Consider the following 14,311-nt stretch of genomic DNA (forward strand, 5'->3'; position numbering starts at 1 on the left):
CAAGCAGCTGATGGACACAGAGAACAGGACATGACCAATAAGCAGGCAGGACACTCAGGGGCGGGATGTGACTATAAAAGACAGGAGGCACTCACATTCCGCCTCTTTCCACTGATGGACATCTAGAGAGTCAGTCAAGGCTGTTGTTACAATCTCACACATCCACCACGTGGCTAAGACCTAGTCTGGTTCAGTCAGACAGAGTAACCACACTTAAGTTAGCAGAGAGTCGAACTCACAGAGAACTGTGCTAACTGTGCTATTAGTTCAATATAATTAGCTCTTTTGGAGTGTCGGTGCAGACTCGATGAGCCAAATGGCCTCCTTCTGCACTGTAGGGATTCTATAAATCAGGAAAAAAACTGCTCGTTCAAACTTCACTCAGCCTCTCATAACATCCCAGCTAAGAGGAAATGGCCCAAATACAAGGGGACAACAGGAGACCAAACACAGTAGAGGACCTGGCTCAGCTCTACACCATCATCCACTTAGGAGTTAGTAAACCAAGTATACTCGGAGAATATCAAGACTCAGCCTCTCAGGACAACCCTACCAAGTGCCTTCAAGAAGGAACATCCCAAGCATAAGGGAGCACCAGGATACCAGCCGCCATTCTGGACCTGGCTTAGTCCAGCACACTCCATGAGGGAGAAACAGACCAATTAACCAAACAATGTCAGACACAGAACGAACACTACACACCATTACAAATAAGATAGGAGGAGACAAACGTAGCATTGCCTCAACAGAGCCAAAAACAATGCCTCCCCATGGAAAACCTGAATACAATGTGGAGGGACTCCAGAAGTCACAAAAGAACAGTTGGAAGGCATCTCAACCTTACCCTCAAACCTAAAAGGGCTCCAACAGCATAGCATACAGACTCTCACTCCAAGAAATCGAGCGAGCATTAACCAACCACATGCAGGCACGTGCCACCATTTCCCCCGACTCCAACAACTCGAGATGCCAACCACAAAGACCAAATACAAGGAACCCAGTCCGCTCAAGACTCAAAAGTAAAGTGAGTGGCATGTGGCGCAGTGGTTAGCACTGGGACTGCGGCACGGAGGACCCGGGTTCGAATCTCGGCCCTGGGTCACTGTCCGTGTGGGATTTGCACATTCTCTTCATGTCTGCGTGGGTTGCACCCCCACAACCCAAAGATGTGCAGTTTAGGTGGATTGACCGCACTAAATTGACGAAACAAATCATTGGGTACTCTAAATTTATTTTAAAAAACAAAAGCAAAGACTCAAAAGTAACAAAAATGAAAATAAAAGCCCGATACAGATAGCTTTAACTGGGGGCTTTCCTCAATCCAATTGAGGACTTACCCAACATTACCACCCACCACCACACCAACCGTGGTTCAACTCATCTACAAACGAGGTGAGGATGTCTAAACTGCACTCCCTCTTTGTAAATGGAAGGATTATAGCATCAAAAAGACAAGACTATGTACAAACCACATGTCACATGACTGACTCAGTTTTTTGCCAGAATAGGATAACAGGCAACCTTCGTGGTCAAACATCGTACACCCTGGTCAGGAAAAAAGACAATAACATGAAATCCACAGCATAATCATAATGGAATAAAGTCCAGGATTATTGATGAACTGCAGAATAATAACATCTATGGTACTTGGAAAGGCCAAAGCCATGACAGGATCATCAAGCACCTTTCAGGATCCCTCCAAAGTTCTATCGGACGGAGCACCTTCACTTCTGCCACACTCTCACCCAGATGCCCAGGCAGCAAGAAACCTAGGAGGGGCCAACTCGATGCTTCCAGCCACCTACAACCCCTCACAATGGACATAGAGGACAAGACAACTGGGCGGGGTCGCCAACTGACCCCAGGCCTCAAAGACCAGATACAATGTGCTCCGTCAAACCTGCAACACCCAGCCTTCAATTGGAGATTGCGAAAGCATGGCAGCCAACTCTCAAAATCAGTCAGGGATTCATCCCCAGCTCTTCACAAGAGACAGGGTGAACCAGCATTCCCTGTCCAGCTCCTCGCCCTGTCCGGCCCCTCCTCTCTAAGTTGGTCAGGATAAATGATATGCCATGCAACAGGATTTCCAAGGACCAAAGGTAAGCCCTCACCCGGGTGAATGCTCCTTCAAATAACAGGATTCTCTTCCCTGCTTCCATCATATTTTACAGTTCATCAAAGCGAGCACCAAAATCCTGCACCATGGAGCCGAGAATCATTCAGGTCACCATTCGCAATGGTAGCCACCGTATTGATGCCGACAGTACCGCGGAGGTGTAGGCCTGCTCACCCGCAAAACCGCCACTGCAGCCCCATCCCAGCCACCTCCTCTGCCGCAATCAAACAAAAATGTTTTGATTGAATTTGGCTCCTCATTGCTAAAATCTAGCCAGGATCTTCCAGGGGGACAGTACTTGACATATATCCCGGAGGCAAGTCATTATTGGATGTGCATTAGGATAAAATAAAGGATAAGAAGAGTAGAGCCAGAGCTCGCGAAAACACAGCACGCATCACATGACCCCAAACCGGTCAAGTTAGACCATCCAAAGTCTTCTATGCTCAAGTAAATAGAAATTAGGCTATGTAGTATGCCCTCCCTCATGGTATGAAAATAATAAATATTTAACCGTAGGTGCAGCAAGTAACAGGCTATAATATGTATCTCACCAATCAAAATGATACTTAACCGGCATTATCTTCAGTAGTTTATCAAGATTCTTGACTAGTTTAAAGAAGTGCGACTCACCCCTTCAGCAAATTCCTTCTATTTTGTCCCAGTATACACTGTTCAGTCATGACTTAGCTGTGACTTTTTTTATTTGAATCAGCAATTTTATCAGAGATTATGTTGACCACAACTGAAATATACAAGAGTAGGCACCTTGAAAATGAATCTCCAATTGCCCAATGAAAAAGCTAGTATAATTCAGGTGGACGACTGAAATTTATGCTACTGCATTCTCCAAGTGGGACTTGCAAATGTAAAATACTGGCTGCTGCACGCCATTATTTATTGCAATGAAGACAAAGCTATTTAATCTGCAAAAAAAAAAAAAAAAACCTGACCCAGCAGGTGAACAGAGGTGAAACACAGTTAATCTGCAAAACGTAAACGCTAACTGGAACTACTAGTTTCAGTGATCTGAAAAGGTCATGAAAAGCAGGTTCTTCTACATTCTTAAAATGAAAGTAATTGCCATTTTTTTTCCAATTAAATATACAGGATGTTTGAATACCTTGTATATACACATGCACGACCAACAATTAAATATGAACAGGGCTCCATTTTTAAACTTAAGTTAGAAATGCCATCATGAAAGTAACCACACCTGCCCCCATCATAAGCAAGGGGAAACCCATGACTTCCCAAGCATGCTGTTTCATACACTCATTGGCTATGAGCATAGGAGGTCATTCAGCCCAACAATCCTGTGTTGGCTCTTCTTGCATGAAGATAAAACAATATTCACTGATTTAATGAGCTCTGTATTTGAAATCACAACCATCTTCATAATATAACAACAGAAATGTGGTTTAGCAATGAATCAAAATAAAAATCACAGAAAACAGAGCACTTTTGGAGAAACTTTGTGCTCAAATTTGAATTATGATCATTAATTTATGAAATACAAAAGTGACAATGTGCAGTAGAAACGCGAAGGTCCAAACTTTGGTATTTAAATTCCAGTATTTATATATTTTAAGATGTGCTCCATAAAATGCATTCAGATGAAATTCATATGATGTATTGATCCAGTATGCTGCTGTCACACCTGACCAACAGTGCTACATAAGAATCATATAGAACTTAGTGAAGAAGTTGGCCTGCCGGCCCATCAAGACATCACGGCCCTTGGAAAGAGCAATCTACTTAAGGCCACACCTCCACTCCACCCCCGAAACCCAGTAACCCCGCCTAATCTCTATTTTGGACACTGGACAATTTAGCAGTGTCAATCCACCTAACCTGCACATCGTTGGACTGTGGGAGGAAACCGGAGAAGACACGGGGAGAACATGCAGACTCCGCACAGACAGTAACCCAAGCCGGGAATCGAACCTTGGACTCAGGAGCTGTGAAACAACTGTGCTAACCACTATGCTACCATTGTTGAAAACAATTTCCCATCACAATTCCACATATTAATTGAAAGTTTATATTAGTCAAAAGTATTTTTTAGTCATATTTCCAAGACAGCAACAAGCCACAATCCATTTGGGAAGATCAACAAAAGAAGACCACCCATTTCCTGGTTGCTGCTAACTCTGTTCTGGAAATGCCTGTTGGAAAATCTGCAAAGAGCAGCTCAACAATGACTTGCCCTCAATGTTCCGATCTACCTCCTTCCCTCTCCTCAAATGGGGAGTCTCGCCTTCTGCTCGGTGTCACTGCATAGATGTCAAGGTCAACTTGGTAGAAGGGAAAGAATGGACAGGTTTGAAGCATTGCCCTTCACTGAATGAAATTGTTCATTGGTCCTGCAATTCAGTATAGTGCCATATCAATTCTAGTCCTGATGAAATATTTAAGGCTTGCTTTCCCCCTCATGAGGTATGTAGGTGGTGACTAATTACACAAACTAACCTAGTCCAAATTTGGAAACTGTAAACCACCACAAATGTAGATTTGAAACCTGTTAGACATTTTTTTAAAAACTCTTTCTCTATGTCCATTGCATAAATAGTTGTAGGTCAATGCAATGTATTTATTTAATCTATTAATCAACACCAAGCCATTCAAAAAACATCAAGCTTTACCATTTTACATTTAGGGACCCTGATTGCAATTGCAAAGTAAAACATCATGAAGAAATAAGCATCCTTCACCAGAAAAACAATTAAATTCATTCACCAATGCCATAGGTTTAAATTTAATGATTCCAGAAATTGGCAATGGTTGCAAATGTTTCTTTTTAATTTAATCTAATTTACTAACCAAAATAACTTGTTTTTGAAGGCTTTACTTGTTTAACGACACAGGGAGATGATCCACTATATTAATTAGCATGCATTTTGACATTATTGGGCAATTCAGACTTTACTGTGAAAACGGTCAGTTCATTGATGAGTAACACCCTGCATTTCAGCAAAGATTAAACCTTTGCTTTCTCCCCACATTTGCATGAATGCATCCCAATTTCTGAAAAAGTGGTCAAGAGATCAGTTTGCCACAGACAAAGATTCATCAGAAATTGCATTCTTTTAAATTAGGTAAAGTATATCCTTACCAAAAAAACTAAAAATATTACTAAGAATTGTTCAGTCTGGTGTGTGATTTTTAAAAAGTCATTAAGTAGACAGCATCAGATTAACTTGGTCTCTTTATTTAATCACCAGATTCAACTTGAAAAATTACTACCCCTAATTAAAATATGAAAGACTTACAAAAGCAGTGTTACTGCTTCCAGCAATACTGACACTGGAAACAGAATCCATCGGAGATTGTCCAGCCCACGTATCACTTGTGGGCATCGCACTAGGGCCTTCTTATTGGGATGAGTTCAGCCAATAGTGCAAGTTAGGGAGAAGCAGAAACATCCAATAGTGACTGCAATCAGAGAAAAGCAATTAGCAAACAAGAAAACGCTAATCGTTGTACCACAATATACTCCATAAAAACTTTTGTAAAAAAAAGGCCAAGGTAACACCATGAGATGAACTATCACATCTACTGTGGCCATTTCACAGAAATGCTGTTTTACAGGACTAGGTATGGTAAACCATATAATACATAATTTAATGTAGGAATGAGCCTGACCGTGTCCGTCATTATTTAAGAGTGTTTAATCTTGTCAATATTTTTGTTACAAGTTGCAGGCAGTGCAAGTGAGAATGGCGCAGCAAATAAAACAGGACATCTGGGCCTGGGTGAACCATCTTAATTTGGAGTGAATGATTGTGAAAGAAGCAGTGGGAGAATTGACAAGGAAGTGTAAATTGGAGTGGGTGAACTCAATTCCAAATCATGTGCAAAAAGAGAAATAACAGCAGGAAAGAGATTACACTAAGAGAGAGGGAGAAGAAAGTAGAGAGAGAAGACAGTTGCATGTCACCACACTAAAAATATCAAACAAGTAAAACCAGAAGAAGGAACGAGACGCCCCACTTGTAATAAGTGTCAGTGCCAAAAAGTTGACAGTAACCACCAATTGGTACATTCTTAAAATCATCTAACAGATAATCTAGGAGAAAAATAATGCAGATGCAGAGATTTAAAATTTTAAAAAAGCAAAGCGCAGGAAATACTCAGCAGGAGCACTTGCGAAGAGAGAAACAGAATTGACATGGAGTTGAATATATGAGTTTCTTCAGAAGACTTTTATTAAAGAAGCGGACTGTTCAGGGTTAAGAGAGTCATATTTGACTCAAAGTTAATTGTTTCGCTCTCTCCACAAATGCTGCTAAACGTGCTGAGCATTTCCAGCATGTGTTATTGAATTTTGTATGCGAAAATCTTAAATGACTGCAAAGCAGCAATACCTCAAATCAGTGGTGAGTTTAGCTCATATATCAAGCAAATTCAGCAGCTTCACAAGCACAGTGCATGTTATTGATGTGCCAAAAAGCAAAACGCCACTTTCACAAGGCTAACCACAGCAACTTATTGTATTTATATGGCACTTTTAGCATAATGTAACATCAAGGAGCATTATAAAACAAAATTAGATATTGAGCCACATAAGGTGAAATTAGGGTAGAATATTCAAAGGTTTGGTCAAAGAATTAGATTTTGAGAAGCTTCTTAAAAAGGAGTGAGAGAGAGAGGCTGAGGTTTATAAGGGGAATTCCAGAGGTTGGGGACTTGGCAGCCAAAGGCACAACCTCAAATGATTTGAGCAATTAAAATGACAGACTAGCAGAACAGCAACGTTTGGATTTCCGCATTTAATCACACATCTGCACTTGTCTGAAGCAATTGCAGCATTTGCACATAAATGAGACTTATTTTTATTCTCGTTTTTCACATTTTCTCCCAAATTTACACCCAACAACAATAATCAGTAATGAAGAGACTTATTTTGGCACCAATATTTGATTCTGCTGAAAAGAGCCATGTTTTAAAATAAAAAATTAGAGCTAAATTAAATAAACTCAGGTCATCAAATTTTATAAATGAAGAAGTGCTCATAAATTTCACGTTCTTAAACGATAAAATTACCTTTCTCCTTATATTACGTCGTTACAGAGGCAAAGTGTGATATCTGTCATGTATTACATGCCTGCTTGGCATAGGATGGAGAGTCAGACAGTGGCACAGGTTAATGCAATTCCACTTCGCTGTTCTAATAATGGGCACGTCACTTTCAAAACATGAAGATTAAATTTAGTGAACTTTGATTGTTTACAAACTGCACTAAAATTCATTTCGGAAGACAGCGGAGAAAACTGTGCAATGCACGAAGCCTGTCCATCATTCCCAAGAACATTTAGAATTTAATCAGACTGAAGAGTTTGAATACTGCATTGTAAGTTCCAAAATCGAAAAAGACCATTAGTGGGGAAAGGAAACACGGCTTTAAAAAAAAAATCTTCTAACTGTATTGCTTCATCAGGAAATATAAAAATAGATTATAAGTATGTATTCAGAGAGGGAGAGAATGTTTCATTTCAGTTGCCGGATATTACATTTGCTTTTGGTCTGAACCCTAATTCCAAAGTACGGTTAAGTGAATGCTTTCTGTATGACGCGGGGTTATTCAACTTGTCCATCCCAGGGCCAGATGTCACTTGCTTTTCTTTCACCCAACAAACACCTCAATAACAGAAAGAGCAAAACACGTCCAGGTATGTACTGAGGGGGGCGGCGCTGTTGTTTTTTTAAAGCAAATAATGACGCGAACGATTGCTGCAATATCAGGTTAGTCAGGCAGAGTGGCATTCGGTTAACCTACTAGTCAGATCATGTGATGTTATTGACAGCAGGTGGGGAGAAGATTCTGCTCATCAAAAAAGATATTGTACACAGGCGGAATATAAAAAAATAATTTCCTTACTGCACAGGAGATGTTTGTTTTTAAAAACTGGATGTAAAATACTGGAAAGGCAGTACGCACACACATGGATATTAATGCAGGGTGCGGGCCAATGTCCTCGGCTGCTTTCAAACCCCAGAAATTATTTAGGAACATTCCAGACATTTCCCACCACATCCCTCAAAACCGCCCCGTTGTTACCCAACAGAAAGTAACGAAACTCTTCTTTTTATTTTGAAAAGAAAACGAGACAGTCACTCCTTGCGAAAGTAATTGAACACATTTGACTGATAAGTAGGAAGAAGGGTTCTGATCTGAATCAGTTGTCAAAGACTCTGGCATTCACTTAATTGGGTTGAAAGTTAACCCCCCCATCCCACACCATCCACTTACAACCCCGTTGAAAGTTCTTCCAGCTCCAGTTTCTCCAACTGGGTTTGGACCAGGGCAAGTTTGCAGCGAACACCAGCCAGTTTATTTCCCTGCACACTGCAACCTGGGATGCCTTGCCTGAAGTTTTACGTTTTGAAGCCGGTTTCCCCCATTGTCACAAGCTCCATGGACTGAAACTGACGACGCTGTTCCTCTATCCCGCCCCTGATCACACTCTCGTCCGCGTCCGATCTCAACCCACCAGCTACTTTTCCATTGCGACCCAAATGACATTGGAAAAGACCACGGGTTTAATCATTCACTCACCTGAAAGCAACCAACGCAGATTAATCCAGTTGTGTTTCGACAGAGTCCAGTGACAATTGAAAACTGATTATTCCCTCTATCTCTCTCACCACCACCACCCCCCCGGGCAAATTGTCCTGATTTTAGTGTGACTGCTCGATGGTGTGTTTTGTGTTCTGCTAACCCTCCCCTTTGTAGATTGAGATGCACCCTTCCCGCGCCAGCCAATAAGCTTTGTCTCGTCTTTTTACCTGAAGTGAACATACCAACACCCCCCCCCCCTTTTTCACACGTGACAAATCAGATCCCTTCATTTGTTTTAATCCCCTCTCTCACTCACCCTGCGAGGAGACACTCTCGTCCATCTCCGTTCAGCTGCTCACCGAAATTTCTCCTAGCTTTCTATCAGCGAGATAAAGGAGAACGCTCCGCCTCTTTCGACCAGGAAATGTTCAAGCTGGTTTCGACCAACCTCTCAGTATGTTTTGTGCAGCTCTCCCCCCTCCCCTCCCCTCCCCTCACAAATTCCAGACTATCCCCATTCTAAAAGCGGATGTGAATAAAGATTACTTGTAACATTAGGAATCTTCCAGCGTGACCTTTCCTTTGTTCATTAAATAGGGCAGGAATTAAAATCTTAAAAAGTTCATTCATATTTCACTCGATTGAGTAACATAAGAAAATCAGAAATAGCAGTAAACCTTGTGATTTATTTTAGGGCCTTGGTGGTTGCTTACACCATCCAATAAGACCATGATTGATCTGACCTTAGCCCCAACGCCCCTTTTCCACCGGTTCCCATAACCCTGGATTCTCTTGTAGTTAAAAAAATCAATCTCAGCCTTGAATAGATTCAACAACAGCCCTGCTTTTACTTTCTGGGGTTAAGGATTCCAAACATTAACAACCCTTTGAGAAAGAAAAAAATTAATCTTTCTCGTCTGGGTCTTAAGTGGGAGGCACTCCTTATTCTGAAGATATGACAAGAGTTCTAGGTTTGTCACGTGTACCGAGGTACAGTGAAAAGTATTGTTCTGCGTACATTTAGATTCCCAACCCTGGGAATCTATAGCACCGACCCTGCTGGTTCTCTCAATATTTTATCTTTCAATAAATTCACTTCTCAAACTGAATTAGAGAAGTTGAACCGAACAAAAAATCGCCGAATGCTAGCTTTATGGAGCATGCTGCCGTTCAGCAAAAGCTTGCAATAAGCATGAATGCAATGACATTTCTTTTTATATGCATAGCCTCCAGGACCTAACCAAATCAATGGAATCCACGCCAGTTTTCTAGTTCAAGTCACTCTGCTTGTGCAGATTAAATAGGTGCTTAGTCCTCATTCAGTCTCATGCTTCAAAGTTTGCAAGGTTTTTTTCCACCGATTACTTAACGGCCCAGGATGACACTATGTTGAACTATGGTCTGTTTGTCTATTATCTCGAGTCGAGAAAGCACTCAAACATTAGCTCCGGAGTTATTTAGTGCTGTCACTCCCTGTCCTGTAAAGTTGTGTGTGATATCGAACAAACCCTGTTAATGTTTAATTAAGACAAAATTCTTTGTGTGCTGTAAATGATGTCACAACATCCTGAGCGAGTGCACCTCAATTCCAGCCCCACTTGACCCAGAGTCGCAACACAGGTGAAATAAGATTTAATTTAAAATACTCGAGGTCCTTGGTTGAGCCCAATAAACTGCAGTCACCAAGTTTGTAACTTTAGCATAAGTAAGCATTTATTATGTACAGCATTGTATTAGACAAAAAATGTAACTTTCTAATACCCCTTTCCCAACCAATCCGTGCTACACACACACACACAGACAAACAAACAGAAGGGGAAGGGTGGTGGAAAGGGAAAGAAAATATTAATTAAAAGTAAAGGAATAAGGATCTTTGATGCACTGGGATGATTTCCAATTAGTGTCTTTCTGAAGTTCAGCTTTTATTTTGAGACTTCTTCCTTTTAGGTTTGGGATGTTTTCTCTGGCAAGGTTGTCTATCTTTTCTGTGCAGACTCAGCATCATTTCAGGGTTCACAGCAAAGGATGTACCGTCACAGCTTTCAGAACAATAAAGCAGTTCTTTCAGTTCAGCAAGCACATCCAAGGTCTAAAACACTTCTGCCCAGTTCTTTCAGAAAGCATCATGCAGGAGCCAATCACTGGTCGTTGTCAGATAGAAAAAAAACAACCCTGCCCAACCCAGCAGCCAACTGATTGTTTGATCCGACTCCTTCTAAAAACTTGTTTCGTAAGATCCACTCGGTGCTGAGGAATCTGGCTCCTGTTTTCCAAAACATAGTCTGGGAACAGGGTCCTGACAAGTAGGCTACATCAACCAGTTTTCTGCTCAAAGGCATATTCCAATTATAGGTCCACAGACCAAAATAACAAAAGAAATAGGAACAAAGCAAACAAACAGGAAGGATTCTTACAATGAAAGTGCCATTGTGTCAAGCAAGTCTGTTAGGAATCACAGATAAGACAAAGCACCCCCACAAATTAAACACCCAGAATGATGGCTATTCTTTCCAGATTTAACTTAGCGCAACGTGTACCAAACATATTGCTTGTTGCAAAGGTTCAAGACACATGAAATTCTGCTTTAGCTGTAATCCTCTCTTCTTCTTAAACAGATCTTGCTCAGTGATATTCAGATTAAGTTGGATTTGGAGAACCATTTGAGTATCTATTATCTCCCCATTCTGGGTTGAGAAGCAAAATGCAGATAAAGAAATGGAGTACATTGGTGATAGTAAGGTACACAATGAAGAAAGGTTCCTCAAAAATTAAGAGCTTAAAAAAAAAATTTAAGAGTAGCCAATTCATTTTTTCCAATTAAGGGGCAATTCAGCATGGCCAATCCACCTACCCTGCATATCTTTGGGTTGTGGGGGCGAAATCCATGCAAACACGGGGAGAATGTGCATACTCCACACCAACAGTGACCCAGAGCTGGGATCGAACCTGGGACCTTGGTGTCGTGAAGCAGCAATGCTAACCACTGTGGTACCGTACTGCCCATAATTAAGAGCTTTTTAACAATGACAGAGACATGGCAAACAATAATGGCAGCAATGAAGGTTTTCCCCACATCTGTATATCTGATTTTTAATCCAAAAAGCTGGGTGAGGAAGTAGTAAATAATTGGAATAATGTATTCTTGCTACCAGAATTAGTCTGGCTATTTAAAATAACTTCCTGTTTGACTTAACCTATATTATGATGGGAGTGCGAGAGCAAACAGTAGTCTAATGTTGCATCAGATTGCCAACCATCAACTTGATGATAGTTATTCATGAAGGCCTGCCTTCTCAACCTTGCCCCTCACCGGAGGTGTGGTGATCCTCAGATTAAGTCACCCCCAGTCAGCTCTCAAATGGGGAAAGCACCTATGGTCATAGCAATTTTTAAAAAAATCCTAAACTGCTTCAGGTGAGAGCTGAAATCCTGTGCTCATTGAAATTGGAAGATTTAGGCTGAATGGTACGCTTTTAGAGGAAGAGATAGGTGTGTGATAAAACAAACTGGTTTAGTGAACACATCATAGGGGAAAGGAAGAAAATGGCTTAAATTTGTGCAATGAATAATTAGGGTACTATAGAAGAGGCCAGGCTCAAAGCAACAAAGGACATGGTTTGAAACGCGATAGAAGGTGTGAAGGAAGTGTGAACAAGGCCAGATTCAACATTTGCCAGTTAATGCTTTGGGCTTACTGCAAAACATGTTGCCGCTAATGGAGATTTGTAATTGATTGGAATAATTAGGATAGAGTTCAGGAAACTGATGAGGAAGGCACTGGAAAAGTAGTCTTGTAGTAAAAAACATTTCTACAGCTGGTATTTGGGGTTTAATACAGTCAAATGTATTTTTTTTGGTGACTGTATGGGTTATAAACTAAACTAATTTGACAATTTCAGCCTAGTTCATATGTTGCCCAAAGAAACAGAAGAGACACCTTATTGCCATAATAAAATGCAAAGAGGGATCATCTGGATGATCCAACACTGTAGTCGTCTGAGATTTGAGTCATGATGATGTCACTAAGGAAATATTTCTACTTGTTCGCCAGTAATATTAGCTCCAGACTGCTTTCATTATGAAAAAGTATAAATTTCACCAGCCTAGGGGCGTTGATAACGGCACCTCTGCCGTTCCCGCCGGCACGGTACTCCACCAGCCCAGTGGTGGCAGCAGCCATGTGAGTCTGGGGGCAATGGAGGCATGTGGGAGCAGAGGGAGCGTCGGTTTAGTCTCCAATCTGTAATAATTATCGGTTTGCCCCGGAAAGGATGGACGGGGGGTTTCGGAGATGGTAGAGAGCAGGGATTGAGAGGATGGGAGATATGTTTATAGACGGGAGCTTTCCTAGCTTGAGGAGAAATTTGGATTGGCGAGGGGAAACTAATTTAGGTACCTGCAGGTGTGGGATTTCCTACATAGGCAGGTTTCAACCTTCCGGCTCCTACCACCAAGGGGGATACAGGACAGGGTAGTGTCCAGAGGGTGGGTGGGAGAAGGGAGGGTCTCTGACATTTATAAGGAACTTACGGGGTCAGAGGAGACGCAGACTGAGGAGCTGAAGCGCAAGTGGGAGGAGGCGTTGGGAGGAGAGATAGAGCATGGTCTATGGGCAGACGCATTGAGTAGAGTCAACGCGTCCACAACATGTCCCAGGCTCAGCCTGACACAATTCAAGGTCGTTCACCGGGCTCACATAACAGTGGCCTGGATGAGCAGGTTCTTTGGGGTAGAAGATGTGCAAAGTGTGCGGGAGGGCCAGTGAACCATGTCCACATGTTCTGGACATGTCCAAAGCTGAGGGGATTCTGGCAGGCATTTGCAGATGTCATGCCCACGGTGTTAAAAACAAGGGTGGCACCGAGTCCAGAGATGGCAATTTTTGGGGTGTCGGAAGATCCGGGAATCCAGGAGGAGACAGAGGCAGACATTCTGGCCTTTGCTTCCCTGGTAGCCCGGAGACGGATATTATTAGTTTGGAGGGACTCAAAGCCCCCGAAGTCGGAGACCTGGCTATCTGACATGGCTAGTTTTCTCTGTTTGGAGAAAATTAAGTTCACCTTGAGAGGGTCAACGCTAGGGTTCGCCCGGAGGTGGCAACAGTTTGTCGACTTCGTTGTGGAAAATTAATCGTCAGCAGAAGGGGGGGGGGGTTAGTTTAGCTTAGAGTATGGGGTTAATAAAAGGTGGGACCTGGAAGGAAGGAAGACGGCATTTGCACTATGTTTATAGATTCATGTACATTGTTTATTTTGTTGTTGTTGTAAAACCAAAAAGTACCTCAATAAAATGTTTATTAAAAAAATAAAAAGTATACATTTGTTCAAAGACATTCTACTATGAAAAAAACTAATCACATGGTATAGTTTTTGCAAATTAACAGTCATTGAAAGAAACCGTATTATATTTTACAAAAGGACATTTTGCTTTTTAAAAATTTGCTATCTGCTGAGCAATTCTAGATATGTTGCTAGTTGTGGGAGAAGGGGTTAATTGGTTCGAATGGCACTTTCCTGTTAACCTGTCAATCATACAAAATATTTTTATCAGAGGGCTCTCGGATGAAAGTGAAACAAAATGCTAAATTCCCACAGTCGGGGTGAAGGATACATGCAGATAAAAAAATAGAA

The 14,311-nt window shown here is 41.6% G+C and overlaps 1 protein-coding gene across 2 annotated transcripts in view; it reads right to left on the bottom strand.

Moving 5' to 3' along the window:
* LOC140393801 (uncharacterized) overlaps nt 1–9,173 on the bottom strand; it is a 30,959-nt gene extending 21,786 nt beyond the window's left edge. The window contains exons 1-2 of one of the 2 annotated variants that reach the window (XM_072480248.1): nt 8,998–9,173; nt 5,392–5,554 (exon numbers count right to left, since the gene is read on the bottom strand). In XM_072480248.1, coding sequence (XP_072336349.1) covers nt 5,392–5,478 — 87 coding nt within the window. In that variant the 5' untranslated portion in view covers nt 5,479–5,554; nt 8,998–9,173. Of the gene's footprint in view, nt 1–5,391; nt 5,555–8,678; nt 8,851–8,997 lie in introns of those variants that run through there. The other variant, XM_072480250.1, reaches the window with a different exon arrangement.
* Between the last annotated feature and the right edge of the window lie 5,138 nt (nt 9,174–14,311).

The sequence above is a fragment of the Scyliorhinus torazame genome, chromosome 17, assembly GCF_047496885.1.
Source record: "Scyliorhinus torazame isolate Kashiwa2021f chromosome 17, sScyTor2.1, whole genome shotgun sequence".
In the NCBI taxonomy this organism is placed as follows: domain Eukaryota; kingdom Metazoa; phylum Chordata; class Chondrichthyes; order Carcharhiniformes; family Scyliorhinidae; genus Scyliorhinus; species Scyliorhinus torazame.